The sequence below is a fragment of the Rhinopithecus bieti genome, unplaced genomic scaffold (genome assembly GCF_001698545.2).
Source record: "Rhinopithecus bieti isolate Rb0 unplaced genomic scaffold, ASM169854v2 scaffold_1012, whole genome shotgun sequence".
Classification (NCBI taxonomy): domain Eukaryota; kingdom Metazoa; phylum Chordata; class Mammalia; order Primates; family Cercopithecidae; genus Rhinopithecus; species Rhinopithecus bieti.
In genome coordinates this window covers 93,926-113,768 of record NW_016803312.1, presented here as the reverse complement: position 1 = coordinate 113,768, position 19,843 = coordinate 93,926, and the positions used below count along the sequence as shown (strand labels likewise).

The window sequence follows — 19,843 nt, the reverse complement described above, 5'->3', positions numbered from 1 at the left end:
AAAAAAAAAAAAAAAAAAAAAAAAAAAAAAAAAAAAAAAAAAAAAAAAAAGAACAAGAGAACATTCAGGGATAGTAACAGGACAGAGAGATCAGGCGTTCAGTTTTAGGACAGCTTCATAAAGGAAAGGACCTTCAAGGTGGGACTTGAAAGATGAGAAAGACTGCTAGGCAGAAGAAGGAAGCCCCACGTGGAGTGAGCAGCCTTTGCAAGGCTCTGGCAAAAAAACCTGAAAAACTTAACATTTATATGGTAGAAGATACGGATAATGCTCAAATAAGGGAGATGGAACTAATTTTCTATTCTTGCTGTAATAAGTTATCACAAATTTAGCTGCTTAAAACAACATATTTGTGGCTGGGTGCAGTGGCTCACGCCTGTAATCCCAGCACTTTGGGAGGCCAAGGCGGGTGGATCACAAGGTCGGGAGTTCGAGACCATCCTGCCTAACACGGTGAAACCCCGTCTCTACTAAAAATACAAAAAAATTAGCCGGGCGTGGTGACGGGCGCCTGTAGTCCCAGCTACTCGGGAGGCTGAGGCAGGAGAATGGCGTGAACCTGGGAGGCGGAGCTTGCAGTGAGCCGAAATGGCGTCACTGCACTCCAGCCTGGGCGACAGAGCGAGACTCTGTCTCAAAAAAAAAAAAAAAAAAAATTTTTTTTTAAATAATGAGTTATATTTATACCTGTTATACCTGTTGACCTGAGGAGAATTTTGAGAGTCCACAGAAAAAAAAAATTGTTATAGGTCAGAAGTCCCACACTGGTCTCAGTGGGCTGAAATCAAGGTATTGACAGGGTTGTGTTCCTTCTGGAGGCTCTAGGGGAAAATCCATTTCCTGCTCATTCAAGTTGTTGGCAGAATCCAATTCCTTGAGGTCGTAGGACTGAAGTCCCTGTTTCTTTAGTGTCTGTCAGCTGATGGCCATTCCCAGCTTTAAGAGGCTGCCCACAATCCTTGGCTCTGAGCCCCCTTCCTTCATCTTCAACGCCAACAATGGCAGGTTGAGTCCCTCTCACATTTTGAATCTCCCCTGCCTCTTCTGTCATCACATCTCTGAGCTACATTTCTTTCTTCATCATCTGCTTTTCAGAGCTCATATGATTAGATTGAATTTAATCAAATAATCCAGAAATAATCTCCCTGTCTTAAGGTTTGTAACCTTAATTTCATCTGCAAAGTTCTTTTCTGCTATGTAGTATAAATAACATACAGGTTCCAAGGATTAGGATGTGGAGCAGGGGTGGCATCATTTGGCCTACCACAGTCTGCCCTCTGATCGCCACAGATTCACATTTGTCCCACATGCAAAATACATTCACACCATCCTAAGATACCCACGAGTTGTATCCCATCACAGGGAGCATCCCAAGCTAGACTGGAGAGCTAGAAGTTAGTCTGGGAATGTTTAGGGAATGATGGTAGGGTTTGAGGACAGAGATGGAGAAAAGATGACAAAAAAAGGAATCCTCCTCCCACTGACCTCTGCCCCTCCTATGTCCACAGCCTCTCAACTCAGCTGTTTGCTCTCCAGGTACCCCTGGGATGGCGTGAGCACTCCCCCAGCGATGGACCCATCTGTGACGCTGTGGCAGTTTCTGCTGCAGCTGCTGAGAGAGCAAGGCAATGGCCACATCATCTCCTGGACTTCACGGGATGGTGGTGAATTCAAGCTGGTGGATGCAGAGGAGGTGGCCCGGCTGTGGGGGCTACGCAAGAACAAGACCAACATGAATTACGACAAGCTCAGCCGGGCCTTGCGGTACTACTATGACAAGGTACAGTCTCTCAGACCAGGGCTGGGACCCCCCCTAACATTTATATCAGAGATTTTATTTTGTTGTAATTGCCATAGCTATGACTTTGAAAACAATGTTAAAATTTATCAGTTTTTAACCCATCCATTGGTACCGTCAGGCCAGTATTGGGCCCCTAAGCACTATCTCACCTACTTTCTTGTCTTACTGCTTTGGCAAAAACCATCATTGCATTATTGATACTGACTCCTACTCCCACTCTGAGATTCCCCAAAGTGATTCTGCCCTGCCATGCACATTTCATTTTCGTGTCATATTCCTATAGCCAACATTTTGAAAACACGGTTAATAATGGCTGGTCCTCATTCTGTCCTCTGGAAGCCCTAGACCAGTGCTGGGCTTCCCTAGTTATTTCATAGTCTTCTCTTATTCCAGAATATCTCATATTCCTAGAATCAAAACCTCCCTGACAGTATTATACCAACTTTTGCTTACTTTGTCCTCTGGGACCCCAACATTTTTAACCAATTATTTTCTTCTCTTATTCCTTAAGCTAAAACCTCTGCAACTACATGTTTAGTACCAACTTCCACACCCTATCTTCTTAAATTCCCAGAGCAGCACTGGTCTACCCCAATATTTATATCAATTGTTTTCATTATCTTATTCCTACAGCTAAAATTTAAAATTTCCCCCATTCTGCCCTCTCAGACCCCCAGGCCACTGCTGGGTTTCCCCTCCCCCCAATATTTATACAAGTTATTTCATTTTCTTTTTTTTTTTTTGAGACGGAGTCTCGCTCTGTCGCTCAGGCTGGAGTGCAGTGGCCAAATCTCAGCTCACTGCAAGCTCCGCCTCCCGGGTTTACTCCATTCTCCTGCCTCAGCCTCCAGAGCAGCTGAGACTACAGGTGCCCGCCACCTCGCCCGGCTAGTTTTTTGTATTTTTTAGTAGAGACGGGGTTTCACCGTGTTCGCCAGGATGGTCTCGATCTCCTGACCTCGTGATCCGCCCGTCTCGGCCTCCCAAAGTGCTGGGATTACAGGCTTGAGCCACCGCACCCGGCTAAGTTATTTCATTTTCTTATTCCTTCTGCTGAAACTTCCCAAACAATATTCATGAATATCCCTTTTTGTTCCTCTTTTGAGAAACACAGGCCCACCCTGTGACATATCTGACCAGCACTAAGACTTCCACAGAATGCCCTAGTGCTCCCACACTCCTCTTGCCCGTGCCCCCCAGAACAGCCCTGGACCTATGCTGCACACCCTTCATAGTTTATGGCATTTATTCCATTTTCATATTTTATTCCTTGAGCTCAACCCTCCAGAACAATATTAGTAATGAGGCTCCCTCACTCTGCCCTCTGGGAACACTAGGTCATCTCTGAGACCCACCAGACCTGAAAAACCCCAAACATGCTCTGTGACCCACCCAAGCCAGCCTTGATATAGGCCCTCTCCCAATATTTATACCAGTATTTTTAATATTCTTGTCTAATTGCTGTTAGTTACTTCATTTTCTTACTGCTTTAGCTTCAACCTCCACAGTGGTATTAATAATGAGGCCTCCTCACCCTCTCCTCTGCAGTGACCTTGCCCTGTTCCACTTCTGTGTCATTAGCTTCAAATAATCCTCTGTATTAGTAATTCATCACCCCATCCATCTACATTAATTTACTTTCTTCCAACATTTATACCAGTTACTTCATTTTCTTGTCTTACTGCATTTGCTAGTCTCCAAAACTGTGTCCTGACAGTCACCCACAAGGCCTGGCCCTGTGAACCCCTGGTTCTTGGAGCCAAGAAGACTTGCTCCCACACCTACTACCTTCCCTTCACGGGCCCCATTGTGAAGAGGAGCCACAGTGTGGAGGGGGTGGGAAAATCAGATAGATGGACCTGGAGAGTGACAGAGGGAGGCTTGGAAAGGGGTGGATGGGAAGGGGCTTAAAGAAAGAATTGTTGTGGAGAGAAGAGAGAAAGGGGAGGAACTGGGGAGGGATATAGATAAGGGGAATCTAGGGGGAGAGGAAATGGGCTGATAGGCTGAGAGGGGAACTTACAGAGGAGGGACAGGAAAGCCAGAGAGGGGCAATTGGGAAGAGAGCCACTAGGATAAGAGAAACACCACTCCACCCCCACATACACACACCCTGCCTCCAGCCTGCCCCTTTCCTCTAAGGCCCTCTGTTCCTCTCCTCCCTTTCTAGAACATCATCCGCAAGGTGAGCGGCCAGAAGTTTGTCTACAAGTTTGTATCCTATCCTGAGGTCGCAGGGTGCTCCACTGAGGACTGCCCGCCCCAGCCAGAGGTGTCTGTTACCTCCGCCATGCCAACTGTGGCCCCTGCTGCTGTACATGCCACCCCAGGGGACACTGCCTCTGGAAAGCCAGGCACACCCAAGGGTGCAGGAATGGCAGGCCCGGGTGGTTTGGCACGCAGCAGCCGGAACGAGTACATGCGCTCGGGCCTCTATTCCACCTTCACCATCCAGTCTCTGCAGCCACAGCCACCCCCTCATCCTCGGCCTGCTGTGGTGCTCCCCAATGCAGCTCCTGCAGGAGCAGCAGCACCCCCCTCGGGGAGCAGGAGCACCAGTCCAAGCCCCTTGGAGGCCTGCCTGGAGGCTGAGGAGGCTGGCTTGCCTCTGCAGGTAAGGACTGGAATATAGAAATTCAGTAAGAGGAGGCAGTAAAGAGGAGGGATGTGTAATCCCCGGATGATGAGGGAGGCTGGTAGAAGAGACATAGTGCTCCTGTTAAAGGAGATAATGGTGGAAGGAAGAACACAGACATCCTCTTAGAAGGAGGGGTGGGGCAGAGAGCTACACAAATCCTGAGACAGAAAGGGGAGAATACTGTGCTACAGTTAGTAGCTGCCGAACATGTAGGTGCCTGAAATATATTTGTTTAATGCACTAGTTCTCACACTCTAGCGCTCATCAGAATCACCTGTAGGGCTTGTTAAACCACAGATTGCCGGGCACACCCCCAGAGTTTCTGAATATGTGGGGCTGGGAAGGAGCCCAATAATTTGTATTTTTAACTTGTTACCAAATGAGGCAGATGTTGCTGGTTCAGAGGAAGGTAAATTTTTGAGAACTACTGTTTTAATGAATGAGGATGGTATCCCTCAGATTCCTACCTGCTTCAGGTTGTCTTACCCCAAGTCCCCTGTCCCGTAGGAGGACTTGCCCCAGAGGAAGCCCTACTTCCTTGATGAAGTCCTATGTCCTGTTGGAGAACCTGCTCTGATGTGTAGTCTTGCCCCCAGTACCAAGTGCCACTTTCCTGGGGAAATCACTTGGTACTGGGGGTACCCACAGGAGAATCCTTTGGCCCCAACAATCCTTACCCTCTTTGTACCTGCTCCTCTCCCAGGTCATCCTGACCCCGCCCGAGGCCCCAAACCTGAAATCGGAAGAGCTGAATGTGGAGCCAGGTTTGGGCCGGGCTTTGCCCCCAGAGGTGAAAGTGGAAGGGCCCAAGGAAGAGTTGGAAGTTGCCGGGGAGAGAGGGTTTGTGCCGGAAACTACCAAGGCCGAGCCAGAAGTCCCTCCACAGGAGGGCGTGCCAGCCCGGCTGCCCGCGGTTGTTATGGACACCGCAGGGCAGGCAGGCGGCCACGCGGCTTCCAGCCCTGAGATCTCCCAGCCACAGAAGGGCCGGAAGCCCCGGGACCTAGAGCTTCCACTCAGCCCGAGCCTGCTAGGTGGGCCAGGACCCGAACGGACCCCAGGATCGGGAACTGGCTCCGGCCTCCAGGCACCTGGGCCGGCGCTAACTCCGTCCCTACTTCCTACGCATACATTGGTGAGTGCCTGCGGAGGGGTGGGATGGGTGGATGCCAACCCCAATGGGACTGGCATGTGGCGGGTGACTAACAGGAATCAGAGGAGGGCGAATGTGGTTGTCCCTGAAGAGGGTGGAGCCTTCGAGTGTGATTGACTGGGCTGACGCTGGACTGGAGGGATAGGGTTTGATTAGTGAAGGGCAGGACTGGGGACTTTTGTGGGTGGGACCGAGGGGCTTTCTGTGGTACTGTTTCTGGGTTGGGGTGTGGCTTAAGGAACCTGAGCAGGGCTTTTTGGTCTGGGATTTGCATATGGGATTTCACGGGTGGGACATGAGTTAGAAGTTGACCCTGAGCTGCTGGGATGGTGACTTGAGAGGTTTGAGAGCAGCATTTGGATAGGGTCTTGTGGGTGGTCTTGACCAATGAGGTCTCAGTAACTGAGGGTGGGCTCTCGGGAATAGGGAGTGGGGGGTGTCTACGGAGTTTGAGAGATGGTAGGCGTAGCCTCCATAGTTACCATCTAGGTGTGTGCACTTTGGGGAGTGACCTTGGGAGTGTGAGTGGGAAATCTTTGGTGGGGCTAGGCCCAAGTCCCTTCCAGCATCCCACATCTACTCTCTACTCACTTGAGCTCCGACCACCCTCTCCCCACAGACCCCGGTGCTGCTGACACCCAGCTCGCTGCCTCCCAGCATTCACTTCTGGAGCACCCTGAGTCCCATTGCGCCCCGTAGCCCGGCTAAGCTCTCCTTCCAGGTAGGATCCTCTTTCCCCATTTTGGACAGGGTGAGAGACCCAAGAATGGCCCCCATCTGTGACCTCTCCCTCTTTTACCCCAGTTTCCGTCCAGTGGCAGCGCCCAGGTGCACATCCCTTCCATCAGCGTGGATGGCCTCTCGACCCCCGTGGTGCTCTCCCCAGGGCCCCAGAAGCCATGACTACCACCACCACCACCACCACCCCTTTTGGGGTCGCTCCATCCATGCTGTCTCCAGCCAGCCATCTCAAGGAGAAACATAGTTCAACTGAAAGACTCATGCTCTGATTGTGGTGGGGTGGGGATCCTTGGGAAGAATTACTCCCAAGAGTAATTCTCATTATCTCCTCCACAGAAAACACACAGCTTCCACAACGTCTCTGTTTTCTGTCAGTCCCCCAGTGGCCGCCCTTACACGTCTCCTACATCAATGGTAGGGGCGGTTTATTTATTTATTTTTTGAAGGCCACTGGGAGGAGCCTGACCTAACCTTTTAGGGTGGTTAGGACATCTCCCCCACCTCCCCACTTTTTTCCCCAAGACAAGACAATCGGGGTCTGGCTTGAGAACGACCTTTCTTTCTTTATTTCTCAGCCTGCCCTTGGGGAGATGAGGGAGCCCTGTCTCCATTTTCAAATGTGAGTAGAAGAGTTAGTTTGTTTTGTTTTATTATTCCTGGCCATACTCAGGGGTCCAGGAAGAATTTGTACCATTTAATGGGTTGGGAGTCTTGGCCAAGGAAGAATCACACCCTTGGAATAGAAATTTCCACCTCCCCAGCCTTTCTCTCAGACAGCTTATCCTTTTTCAACCAACTTTGGCCAGGGAGGAATGTCCCTTTTGTTCTTCTTCCCCCTGAAAAGCCATTCCTTTGTCTGCCAACCTCCCTGGGGTCCTGCCTGTTTCCTCCCAATGGAGGGTTTTTTTGGGGGGTGGTCCCCGTCTGGGGGGCCCCTCCAGCCAGTTCTCCAGGTCTCCCTGTCTCTCCCCCGCTGCCATTTTGATAGTATAATCTATTTTTAAATGGGGCTTTTCAATAGGGGAGAGGGAGTCATCTCTTCCTATATTTGGTGGGGTGGGTGGGAAGGAAGGGATTTGGGGGGGAATCTTCCTGCCGCCTCCCCCCTCCAAGTGTTTATTTTTGATACCAAACGTGTATTTTCAGTTCCCTCCCTCCCAGCCCCCCAATTTCCTGCGGGCGGGTACAAAGGACCCTTTCAATGTCCCTGGAGTTGGGAGGGAGGAATGGGGGACATAAAGCCTGTCCTGTCTCTATTCTAGGCAAAAGAGAGTGGGTTCAAAAGACTCCTGGGCTCACCTGTTAGCGCTGGCCCAGCCCAGGCCTCGGGACCTGGGGTTGGTGATTTGGGGACGGTGCTACACTCGTCTCCACTGTTTGTTTTACTTCCCCAAAATGGACCTTTTTTTTTTCTAAAGAGTCCCAGAGAATGGGGAATTGTTCCTGTAAATATATATTTTTCAAAGTGATGCTGGAGGCTGCTGGCACTTTTTCTCTGATGTAAGGACTAGCTGAGTGTGACAAGCATGACTGTGTGGAGGGTGTGAGGCAGAGGTTGATCGTGAGAGAAATGGTGTGATGGCGTGTGTGAGAAACAGTAGTAGGGACTGCATATTGGTAACTATGTGTGTGTCAGAGATGTGGAAAGCTGTGATTGTGTGTGAGAGAGTACAGAAGTTGTGACCACAGACTTGATGGTGTGTCTATGTGGGAAATCGCGGCCGTGTTTCAGAAAATAACTGATCCTGGACGAGTAGTCAAGGTACTGTACAAGAACCTGTGATGATATGCACAAAATAATATCTACGAGAAGAGAGTGGAGACTGCAGCCCCATCAGTATTTGATGGTGAGCAAGACAGACTGAGTGACCAAAACCACATGTGAGAGACTACGTGGGCATGAAACTACAGTAGAGGTTGTCAGGGATTGTGGCAAAGATTGTGTAGGTGACAAACCTCATTATAGGCGACTCAACGTTTGAGAAATAGACAATGTACAAAACTACTTGAAGCTGTAGTGTCAGCTAAAGCCATAAGACTATGGGTGCGAACTTGATTGTATGAGAGAGAATGGCTATGAGACCAAACCAGCGACTGAGACCAAAGATACAAGAAGGTGCAACTGTGTGTAGGAAAGCAGGCGTGAGAGACTGTAGCAAAGACTGAGAAACAAAATGAATGGCTGTGACTGGGAGAGTGTGACAGGCCGTGAGTGTGTGTGTGTACACCTGAAACTAGTGGCAAATCGATTTACCGTTACTGCCACATTCTGTCCCACAGGTTCAGGAACTGTGAGGAAGTGGGAGAGAAAATGACAGTGAGCCGGACGGAGCCACTGACATGGTGTGAGAGACCGCGTCACTGGGCGTGCCAGGGAGAGGGGCGAGGCTGTTGATGAGAGACTTGCAGTAGCGGTAACTGGGAGTCAGCAACTGTGGGAGAGGAACTTGACAACTGAGTGATGTCAGAGCGTCAGGGGGTTTGTGAAACAGTTCATAAGCAACCATAAATCCGGGGCCATGCAAAAGAGCTGAGCAAATGAGACACGGCGAGTGACCACGTGGCGGTGTGAGAAACTTGTAAAGCTGTGCACGTGTGTCCATGTTGAGCTTCCCATATGAAGAAACTGATGGTGTGCACGACCAAGACAGGGCATGGGTGACTGTGGGTGACTTATCAAGGGCCTAGTGGTGACTGAAATAGTGACTGAGTATATCAGAAGCTGACTGAGGGACAGTGATGACTCAGACAGTGGCTGAGAAACTGATTATACCATTGGTAAAACCCTTTGCAAGAGACTTTATGAAAGGCTGTAAATCAAGGATTGAGGGTGCTGGAAGCTGACTGAGAAGAAACGTGAGACTAGGTGACGATGGTGTCTGAGATACTGTGTGATTGTGTATGCGTGTGAATGTCTTCGTGGGAGAGGCTGTAATCGGGGATCGTGGGTGTGTGAAAAAGTGGCTTGAGTGAGAAAGGGGTAGGAGAGGTGGTGATTTTTGTGCATGTGTGGGAAACTTCGTGAGATACTAGTTAGTGGTGACTATAAATCAGTGACTATTTGTGTATGTGAGAAAGTAACAGGCCAAATGAGTGGCTAAACATTTCATGAGATTGTGTGACTGTGCATGCGTATGTAAGGAACTGACTGGTGAGAGAAAATATTGGCAATATTGACTGAATGAGACAGGCTGTTAAACATGATTGTGTGTGTGAAACTGTTAGTAGGAGACTGTAGTAAGGCTGGAATCCATGACACAGAAAATGACTGTATGAGTGACAGAATGTCTGAGAGGCTGTGTGATTAAGAGAATATAGTAGAGGTTGTAAATCCAGGCTGGGTGTGGTGGCTCACGCTTGTAATCCCAGCACTTTGGGAGGCCGAGGTGGGAGGATCACTTGAGACCAGGAGCTTGAGACCAGCCTGGGCCACATGGTGAGACCCCATCTCTACTAAAACCTTAAAAAATTAGCATAACGTAGTATTGTGCACCTGTAATCCCAGCTACGTGGGAGGCTGACGTGGGAGGACCACTTGAGGCTAGGAGTTTGAGTTTGAGACCAACCTGGGCAACATAGCAGGACCCTGCCGCTACTAAAATGAAAAACAAAAATTACCCACGTATAGTGGTGCACGCCTGTAGTCCCAGCTACTGAGGACACTGAGGTGGGAGGATCACTTGAGCCCAGGACTTTGAGTTCGAGACCAGCCTGGACAATGTGGCAAAACTCTTGTCTCTCCAAATAATTTTAAAAATTAGCCAGGTGTGGCGTGTGCCTGTAGTCCCAGCTACTCAGGAGGCTGAGGTGGAAGGATGGCTTGAGCCCAGGAGATTGAGGCTGCAGTCTGCGATGACGCCACTGCACTCCAGCCTGGGTAACAGAACCAGACCCTGTCTCAAAAAGAAAAGAAAAAAACAGGACTGTGTAGATAGGTTTAAAAAAGAGAGAGAGAAAATAACAGACCAAATGAGACTGTGTGAGAGGCCACAGGTCAAATGTTCCAGGCCCTGGAGAAAAACCCTCTTCTGTTTTTCCTCTTCCTCCACAGGCCCCTCCTGCTCAGTCCCCTGGGCCGGCTTCTCCTACTTCTCAAAAACTTGAAATACTGGGGTTTCCCAGGGCAAAGCCCTGGGACTCCTTTCTCTCTTCTCATATATCCCCTCTAGGTCATCTTATCCCGGTCTTCTTATCCTGGGATCCCCATCTTATCCCACTTGAAATACAACTTACCCTCCATGGAATGCCCACATTTTTACCTCCAAGTCAGACTGTCCTTCTGGCACTTACCAGAATCTCTAAAGTTTTGTTTATTTCATTGATTGATTCATTTAGCAGATGTTTATTGAGCATCTACTGTTTGCTGGTACCTATCTAATATACTGCAGACCCAGCAGTTAACAAGCCAGACAAAAATCCCTGCCCTTGTGGAACTGATACTTAGGGAGTGAAAATAACAAGAAGCAGGCAAATACATAGTAGCAGGTAGGGATGTAATAATTAAATAAGACAAGACTCTCACTCTTTGTTTAAGAAATCTGCAGTCATTTTATTGCCTAAACGTGTGGGAGAAGATAGAGTGCCGACAGTCCTCTTCCACAGGGAATCCTATGAGTATTTATACAGTTTAAAACAAAGGAAATATTGATAATATTATCACCAGGGCAACAGGTGGTTAAATAAAGCAGCCAGCCAGAATTTCAGATTTCTTTTCTTTTCTTTTCTTTTTTTTTTTTTTGAGACAGAGTCTCACTCTGTCGCCCAGGCTGGAGTGCTGTGGCACAATCTCAGCTCACTGCAGCCTCCGCCTCCCGAGTTCAAGTGATTCTCCTGCCTCAGTCTCCCAAGTAGCTGAGATTACAGGCGTCCACCACCACGCCTGGCTAATTTTTGTATTTTTAGTAGAGACGGGGTTTTACCATGTTGGCCAGGCTGGTCTCGAACTCCTGACCTCAGGTGATCCACCTGCCTTGATCTCCCAAAATGTTGGGATTACAGGCATGAGCTACCACGCCCAGCCAATTTCNCATTTTATTGCCTAAACGTGTGGGAGAAGATAGAGTGCCGACAGTCCTCTTCCACAGGGAATCCTATGAGTATTTATACAGTTTAAAAACAAAGGAAATATTGATAATATTATCACCAGGGCAACAGGTGGTTAAATAAAGCAGCCAGCCAGAATTTCAGATTTCTTTTCTTTTCTTTTCTTTTTTTTTTTTTTGAGACAGAGTCTCACTCTGTCGCCCAGGCTGGAGTGCTGTGGCACAATCTCAGCTCACTGCAGCCTCCGCCTCCCGAGTTCAAGTGATTCTCCTGCCTCAGTCTCCCAAGTAGCTGAGATTACAGGCGTCCACCACCACGCCTGGCTAATTTTTGTATTTTTAGTAGAGACGGGGTTACCATGTTGGCCAGGCTGGTCTCGAACTCCTGACATCAGGTGATCCACCTGCCTTGATCTCCCAAAATGTTGGGATTACAGGCATGAGCTACCACGCCCAGCCAATTTCAGCTTTCTTGGAGAGTTTGTTTTCACAGGATAACACAGCAATGATTGTCTTGAAGTCTTAGAATCTTAACAAGACTCCTTTGTTCAAAGCACATTTTCAAGGATAGGCTTATGTTATCAGAGAACAGAGTACATCTGTAATGGATACAGATATTAACACATACCTTAGTGCCCATAAAACAAGTGTTCCTGAAGAACTTCTGTTTTAACAACTGACCAAATTATTACATTTGAATTTGCAGAATGGTATCTCTCCCTGCCTCCCTGAGAGCAGAGGAAATTAGGCATTGCCTTCCTATCTTTCTTATGCTTCTTTTTGTTAATTAAAAGCAAAATAAAATTTTAAAACAGGCCCTGGAGTTTCATTAGGGTTTATAAAAAAAAAAAAAGAAGAAGAAGAAGGGCTGGTGTGATGGCTCATGCCTGTAATCCCAGCACTTTGGGAGGCTGAGGGTTGGGAGAAAATCTTGAAGCCAGGCATTTGAGACCAGCCTGGGCAACACAACGAGATCCCATCTATACAGAAAATAAAAACATTAGTTGTGTAGTGGTGTGTGCCTGTAGTCCCCGCTACTTGGGGACACTAAGGTAGGAAAATCACTTGAGCCCAGGAGTTTGAGGCTGCAGTGAGCCATGATCAGACCACTGTACTCTAGCCCAGGTGACAGCAAGACTCTTGTCTCTTTAAAAAAAAAAAAAAAAAAAAAAAAGTTTGAAAGCTACTGGGCTAGAGAGTGACAGGGATGCCAGACAAGGGTATGGGGAAGGCCTCTGTGAGGAGGGGGAACATTTATTACCCATTTTCTCGAGGGCCAGGATTTTTGTCCTGTTCTCTGCTCTAATGCTGAGAACCGCATCTGGCATCCAGTAGGTGCTCAATAAATGTTGAATGAATTTATCAAACACAGAGCACCTACTATATGCCAGGCACTGTTCTAAGGACTTTCCAAAAGCTTAACTCCTGACCAGGCACTGTGACTCACGCCTGTAATCCTAGCACTTTGGGAGGCCAAGGCAGGTGGATAACCTGAGGTCAGGAGTTCGAGACCAGCCTGGCCAACATGGTGAAACCCTGTCTCCACTAAAAATACAAAAATCAGCTGGACGTGGTGGTGAACACCTGTAATCCCAGCTACTTAGGAGGCTGAGGCAGGAGAATTGGTTGAAATTGGGAGGCAGAGGTTGCAGTGAGCCGAGATCATGACACTGCACACCAGCCTGGGCGACAGAGTGACTCCATCTTGAAAAAACAAACAAAAGCTTAACTCACAATCTCTGCGACACACCCTACCGATGTTGTAGGTGCTGTCTGTGAGCACATTTTACAGAGGAGAAACAGGCTCCAGAAGGAGGGTGTTTTCTGCCCGAGAGTTCTCTGATGGAACATGGCCCCGCTTGTTCCCTCCTAATCACCCCAGACCCTGGTGGTGTCCCCAGCTGGGCCCATGGGGCAATGGATAGCCCCTATTCCCTCCTGAATCCCTCCCCAGGCTCCTGCCACTTCCCTTTCTCACTTCCCTTGTGCTGACCACCCCCACCACAAGCTGACCACAGGGAACCTCTCAGGAAACGAGGGCCGAGGTTAAGGCTGGAGGTTAAGGCAGGGTGGAAGATGGAGCAATTGCCTCGATGCCTCCTCCACCCCCATGAGCGGGGACACACTGAGCATGGCACACTCAGTTCACCCTGGTTCAACACCCCCACGAGGTTGACCCTGTCATTATGTTAGAGATTATGCATTTTCCACATAGGAAAACTGAGGCTCAGGGATGTTAAGTGACTCACCCAAGGTCACACGGCTAGGAAGTTGCTGCACGCTCTATGTCCTAGGAGCTTCAGTTGAACACTGAGAGGTTGCTGGGAGGAGCGTGAGGTGCTGGGGATACAGCAACAAGCAAAACAAGACCAAGAGCAAGACAGGAAATGGGGAGGGGAGAGTAGAGGAGGAGGCAGAGGGGACAGGGTGGGGTCAAAGCACGATGCCCTCCCAGTTCCTCCTGCCTCTAGGTTCCTCTTTCCCTGCTGACTCCAGGAGCAGATCAACCCAGATAAAGCGTGACCTCCTGTCTGGTAGAGGTGCAGGGGGCAGTACTCAACATGATCACAGAGGGAGCGCAGGCCCCTTGCTTGCTGCTGCCGCCGCTGCTGCTGCTGCTCACCCTGCCAGCCACAGGTGAGGGGGTGAGGGCCCAGCTGGCCCCAGGGGTGTCCAGGTCCACCACATCCCTGACTGAGCCCCACCCACCCATCCCCTGGCCCTGTTACAGGCTCAGACCCCGTGCTCTGCTTCACCCAGTATGAAGAATCCTCCAGCAAGTGCAAGGGCTTCCTGGGGGGTGGTGTCAGCGTGAAAGACTGCTGTCTCAACACTGCCTATGCCTACCAGGAACGTAATGGCGGGCTCTGTCAGCCTTGCAGGTTAGGGGGAGTTTGGGGCGGGGAATGCGGGGAGGGAAGGACTGTCTGTGGGGGTCACCCAAAACAGGGTACTTTCTTTCTCTAGGACTTCCAAGGGTGGCCCTGAGGCCCTGATCGTGACCATACCTCAGGGTTTCTCAACCTTGTTACTATTGACATTTGGGGCTGGAAATTCTTGGTTGGGGGAGGGGATTGCTTACCTGCGTATTGTGGGATGTTTTGTAACATCCTTAGCCTTCCACTAGATGCCAGTAGCAATTCTCCCCACCAGCTGTGACAACCAAACATGTCAGCAGACATTGCCAAATGTCCCCTGGGGGTCAAAATCACCCCTAATTGAGAACCACTGATACAGCTCACACATACTGAGCACCTCCTGCACACTGGAAGCATTGCAGGGGGCGTGCAGCTTGGTATTTTCCTTTGATGACAGCTCATGTTTATTGAGTGCTTACTGTATACCGACACACTGTGGGGGCAGGAGAGTTTGGGGAATTCTGAGGGCAGCTCTAGGCCCCTAATTATGATGACAGATCACATTCATTGAGCACTTCCTGTATACCAGCTGCATGGCAGGGTTGGGAGATGAGCTTGAGGATTTCTGAGGGTAGCTCTAGTCTCCTGATCATGATTTCCAGCTTGCATGGATGGAGCCCTTACTGTATGCCAGACCTGTTTTCTACTTGCTTACTATATATCCCAGATACACCGTGGGAATGGGAGCTTGGGGATTTTTGAGGGCAGTTCTGGGCCCCAAGTCATGTCAACAGTTCACATCTATTTGGCATGAACAGCATACCTAGGGCTACGAAGTGGGTTGGGGATAGATCTAGGGTATTTCTGAGGAGGCCTCTGAGGCCATAGGGATGATGGCTCAGATTTATTAAGCACTTTCTATTTATCTGCTACTGTGTAGTGTGGTGACCTGGCGGGTTTCTGACATCTGCCCTTGGTTCCTAGTCCTTACCTTTGCTTACTGCAGGCCTAGTGTTGGCCTTGCCGGCCTTCCAATGGTAACTCCAGATGCCTGATTTTGAAGGTAAATGACATTATCAAGCACTTACTGTATATCCACTGCTTCCCATTCAGTATCCCAATATCCCTAAAAGGTAGGGACTTATCAATCCATCGCACACACACTTGCCTAGCAACCCCTCGTGCCTGCCCACACTCTGGAGTCCCACATGCCATCCTTGTCAGCTCATGCCAGGATGGGATATGTGTGCTCTTCTCCACAGGTCCCCACGATGGTCCCTGTGGTCCACATGGGCCCCCTGTTCGGTGACATGCTCTGAGGGCTCCCAGCTGCGGTACCGGCGCTGTGTGGGCTGGAACGGGCAGTGCTCTGAGAAGGTGGCACTTGGGACCCTGGAGTGGCAGCTCCAGGCCTGTGAGGACCAGCAGTGCTGTCCTGGTGAGGAGAATGCGCAAGGCGGGCACTCCCTGTCACCCAGCACTGGTGGGAACGATCAGTACAGAGGTCCTCAGAGTGGGGCCATCCCCGGTGTTTGTAAGGACCTAAGGAGGAGAGTGGCAGGAGGTGAGGTCAGAGAGGTGAGGAGGGCCCGTTGCCTGGGGGCCATGGAGAGGACGTTGGCTTTTTGTCTGAGTGATTCAGACTGTGGGCAAGGGAGGAACGTGATCTGACTGGGCTTGGGAGGAGAACAGACTGTGCATGGTGGGGGTGAGAGGGGAAGCAGAGAGACCCATATAAAGGCTTCTGCGGCAGGCCTCGTGAGCGGGGACGGTGGGCCCAGTGTGGTGGCAGAGGATATAAGGACAGGATTAGCTCATGTGGGGCACTCGAGGAAGCAAAGAGCCCTGAATCACACCCCACCTCCATCCCATTACCCTCTCTTCTCTCCCACAGAGATGGGAGGCTGGTCTGACTGGGGGCCCTGGGAGCCTTGCTCTGTCACCTGCTCCAAAGGGATGCGGACCCGCAGACGAGCCTGTGATCACCCTGCCCCCAAGTGTGGGGGCCACTGCCCGGGAGAGGCACAGGAATCAGAGGCCTGTGACACCCAGCAGGTCTGCCCCAGTGAGTGAGGGAAGCCACAGGATGCTGATGGGTGCGCCCAGTGTGGGTCTGCAGGGTTACAGCAGGGAACTGCCAGGGTGAGAGGACTTTAGCACGCATGAGCACACCTGCATCCCTCCACCTCCCACCCCACCACAGCACATGGGGCCTGGGCCGCCTGGGGTCCCTGGACCCCCTGCTCAGGATCCTGCCACGGTGGACCCCACGAACCTAAGGAGACACGAAGCCGCACGTGTTCGGCACCTAAGCCTTCCCAGAAGCCTCCTGGGAAGCCCTGCGCGGGGCTAGCCTATGAGCAGCGGAGGTGCACCGGCCTGCCGCCTTGCCCAGGTACGCCAGGATGAGGCCGCTGATGTGGTTGGCGGGGCTCTTGATTGAGGGCATAGATGCTCTGCCATTTCTAGAGTTCCTAGACCATGTGACCACGCAGCCCTTCATTTGGGGACAGTCTGCTTCAAGGGTCTAGGAGCTGAGAGGAAGGATTGAGGAGGCCTTTTTCCTCACTCCCTTTCCTCCTCCAACAGTGGCTGGGGGCTGGGGGCCTTGGGGCCCTGTGAGCCCCTGCCCTGTGACCTGTGGCCTGGGCCAGACCATGGAACGACGGACGTGCGATCACCCTGTGCCCCAGCATGGAGGCCCCTCCTGTGCTGGTGATGCCACCCGGACCCACATCTGCAACACGGCCGTGCCCTGCCCTGGTCAGTATCTCAGGGTTCACGATTTGCATGCCTAAGCCCCCCATGCCCTTCTCTGCTGCCCAGTTCCTGCTGCTGAGGCCTTGCTCCTGTCTCTGATTCCTCCTTTCCTGGCCCTGATAGCTTATTTCCACCCCGATCCCCCGTTCGCACATCTGATCACCTCTACTCCCTCCTACCGCCCTCATTTCTTCCTCTGAACCCCTTGCTGATTCCCTGCTTTGTTCCAATCTCCTGTTGCCCTGTCTCTGCAGTGGATGGAGAGTGGGACTTGTGGGGGCAGTGGAGCACGTGTGTCCGCCGGAACATGAAGTCCATCAGCTGTGAAGAAATCCCGGGCCAGCAGTCACGCTGGAGGACCTGCAGGGGCCGCAAGTTTGACGGACATCGATGTGTCGGGCACCAACAGGATATTCGGCACTGCTACAGCATCCAGCACTGCCCCTGTGAGTGTCCCCCAGACTGTGCTCTGACGGTGGGGTGGCCCATGCAGGATAAGGGGTTTCCAGCTCTCTGCTGTGGACCTCACGTCTCTGCAGCCTCCCTCTCACCTTCCCACCAAGACCTCCAGTTCTGACTCTGTGACCCCTACCCCTCATTGCAGTGAAAGGATCATGGTCAGAGTGGAGTACTTGGGGGCTGTGCATGCCCCCCTGTGGACCTAATCCTACCCGTGCCCGCCAGCGCCTCTGCACACCCTTGCTCCCCAAGTACCCGTGAGTGAGAGGGCAAAGTATGCCTGGGAGGGGGTCATGATATTACAGGCGGGAGAGTCAGCTACCCCTGGAAACCAGGGCTTCCACTGCTGAATCTAAGGTATCTGCCTTGCCGAGTGCCACCTCCCAGCTGCAGGAAGTGGGGAGAAACTAAAGAAGATGAGAAAGAAGCTCTTGGGGAAGAATTCATAGCCTCTGTGCCCCTCAGTCACTCATTCAGTCACTCATCCACTCTCCCATTCACTTAGTCCTTCATGTGTCATTGACTCTGACCTTCAGTTACTCATGCTTTTAGCTGCCACCACTCAGGCCTCCATTCACTACCTGGCTCCCACAGTCACTCATGCATCCATCCACTTTGTCAGCATCTCACTGCCCTAAGGCACTCCAAGGCTTTTTCAGCAACAGTTGCAGATACACACAGCCCAGATCCTGTGGATCCTCCAAGGGACCCAGCTGAGCAGGCCCCTGACAGGAGGCATATGAGGAACAGCTGGTGCATGCAACAGGGGCTGCCACCTCAACCTAGGTCCAGGAAGCTGATTGGGCCTCCCAGGGCAGGTAGTGGTTGAGAAAGGCGTTCCTGGCATCAAGACTGTGAACGGAGTCTTGGAGCTAGGTGATTAGCTGCCATAAGTGTTTCCAGGTGCCAGAAGGGCCCAGGTGTTAAATGTTCATCCATTTAACATCCAGGTGCCAGAGGGTTAAAATGTTCATTCCTTTTCTTCCTTCCACATACATCAAGCTACTAGATTAAGTGGACTATTCCCAGCTCATGGAAGGCTGCCATCTGGGAAAAGATCTCCCAGCTGGGGGTTTAGAGTGGGGCCTGAAGATAAATTAGAGGTGTTGAATGGAGGCACAAAGGACTTGAGTGAGTGAGAGACTGAGAGGAGGAAGAAGCAATTGAGAAAACGGATGGGAGTGAATGGAGGGCTTGCCTAGTGGGAGAAACAACCCAGGTAAAGACCTTTCTGGACATGGACTGAGCTTGAATAAAGTGGAGGAGAAAGACAGAGAGAGATTAGCTTGGGTCAGGGATTTGGGCCCAACAATAAGGCCTTGAATGTCAGGACAAGGCACTGGGTTTTTTCCTGGAGGCAGTGGAAAGAGATATGAAGGGTATATATTTTGGAGGTAAGAGAAAGTAGCTCATGCCAACAAGTAACATTCACCAGCATTTACTGAGCACTTGCTGTGTGCAAGGCACTGCTCTGAGCACTTTACCTGAATTAACTCATTTATCCTCACTCGGCCCCATGAGGTGAGTATTAATATTACTATTCCTACCATTCTCATTTGCAGATGAGGGAAACTGAGGCACAGGGAAGCTAAAGAAATTGCCCAATATCCCGTAGCTAAAAAGTAATGTTGGGAGGCCAGGCACAGTGGCTCACGCCTGTAATCCCTGCAACACTTTGGGAGGCTGAGGCAAAAGCATCACTTGAGCCCAGGAGATTGAGGCTGCAGTGAGCTATGATTGTGCCACTGCACTGCAGCCTGGGCAACAGAGTGAGACCCTGTCTCAAAAAAAAGAAAACAGAAAAAACAAACAAAAGGTAGCGTTCGGCACATAGCAGGCACTCAATAAAGACTTGAATGCATTCTTGCCTTCCCTGAGCTTCTCCCTTCCGTTCCTTTCCACCCCTAATGCCTCAGGCCCACCGTTTCCATGGTCGAAGGTCAGGGCGAGAAGAACGTGACCTTCTGGGGGAGACCACTGCCACGGTGTGAGGAGCTACAGGGGCAGAAGCTGGTGGTGGAGGAGAAACGACCATGTCTACACGTGCCTGCTTGCAAAGACCCTGAGGAAGAGAAACTCTAACACCTCTCTCCTCCACTCTGAGCACCCTGACCTTCCAAACCTCAATAAACTAACCTCTTCGAGCTCGTCTACGATTCCTTAAAGGAGGAAAAACAACCCATCCCCTTCCCCAAAAGTAGGGTGATAGCATCCCACAGGGCAAAGGGCACAGTACGGGCCAAGACACAGCGGCCTGTTGCGGAAAACAGTATCTTCCACTGTGGTCGCAGGTTGGCAGGAGTGAAAGCGAGTGTGCAGCCCCAGCCTCTCCCCGCCGCTGCCATAACCCCAGTGTCTGGGCCCTGCGCAGCCCCCCCTTAGTGCTCCAGG

The 19,843-nt window shown here is 50.8% G+C and overlaps 2 protein-coding genes across 3 annotated transcripts in view; both read left to right on the top strand.

Annotated features, from left to right (window-relative positions):
* Window positions 1-7,802, top strand: part of ELK1 (ETS transcription factor ELK1) — a 15,976-nt gene extending 8,174 nt beyond the window's left edge. Inside the window, exons 2-6 of one of the 2 annotated variants that reach the window (XM_017874084.1) lie at window positions 1,537-1,780; window positions 3,972-3,986; window positions 5,143-5,574; window positions 6,212-6,313; window positions 6,397-7,802. In XM_017874084.1, the coding sequence (XP_017729573.1) occupies window positions 1,571-1,780; window positions 3,972-3,986; window positions 5,143-5,574; window positions 6,212-6,313; window positions 6,397-6,495 (858 nt within the window). In that variant the 5' untranslated portion in view covers window positions 1,537-1,570 and the 3' untranslated portion in view covers window positions 6,496-7,802. Of the gene's footprint in view, window positions 1-1,536; window positions 1,781-3,971; window positions 4,416-5,142; window positions 5,575-6,211; window positions 6,314-6,396 lie in introns of both variants that reach the window. The other variant, XM_017874076.1, reaches the window with a different exon arrangement.
* Window positions 7,803-13,815: 6,013 nt separating this feature from the next.
* Window positions 13,816-19,596, top strand: CFP (complement factor properdin). The gene is made up of 9 exons (XM_017874064.1): window positions 13,816-14,012; window positions 14,107-14,257; window positions 15,496-15,671; window positions 16,128-16,298; window positions 16,437-16,628; window positions 16,823-16,996; window positions 17,248-17,439; window positions 17,598-17,709; window positions 19,369-19,596. The coding sequence occupies exons 1-9, from the start codon at window positions 13,937-13,939 to the stop codon at window positions 19,532-19,534; spliced, it is 1,410 nt and encodes a 469-aa protein (XP_017729553.1). The 5' UTR covers window positions 13,816-13,936; the 3' UTR covers window positions 19,535-19,596.
* Window positions 19,597-19,843: the final 247 nt, after the last annotated feature.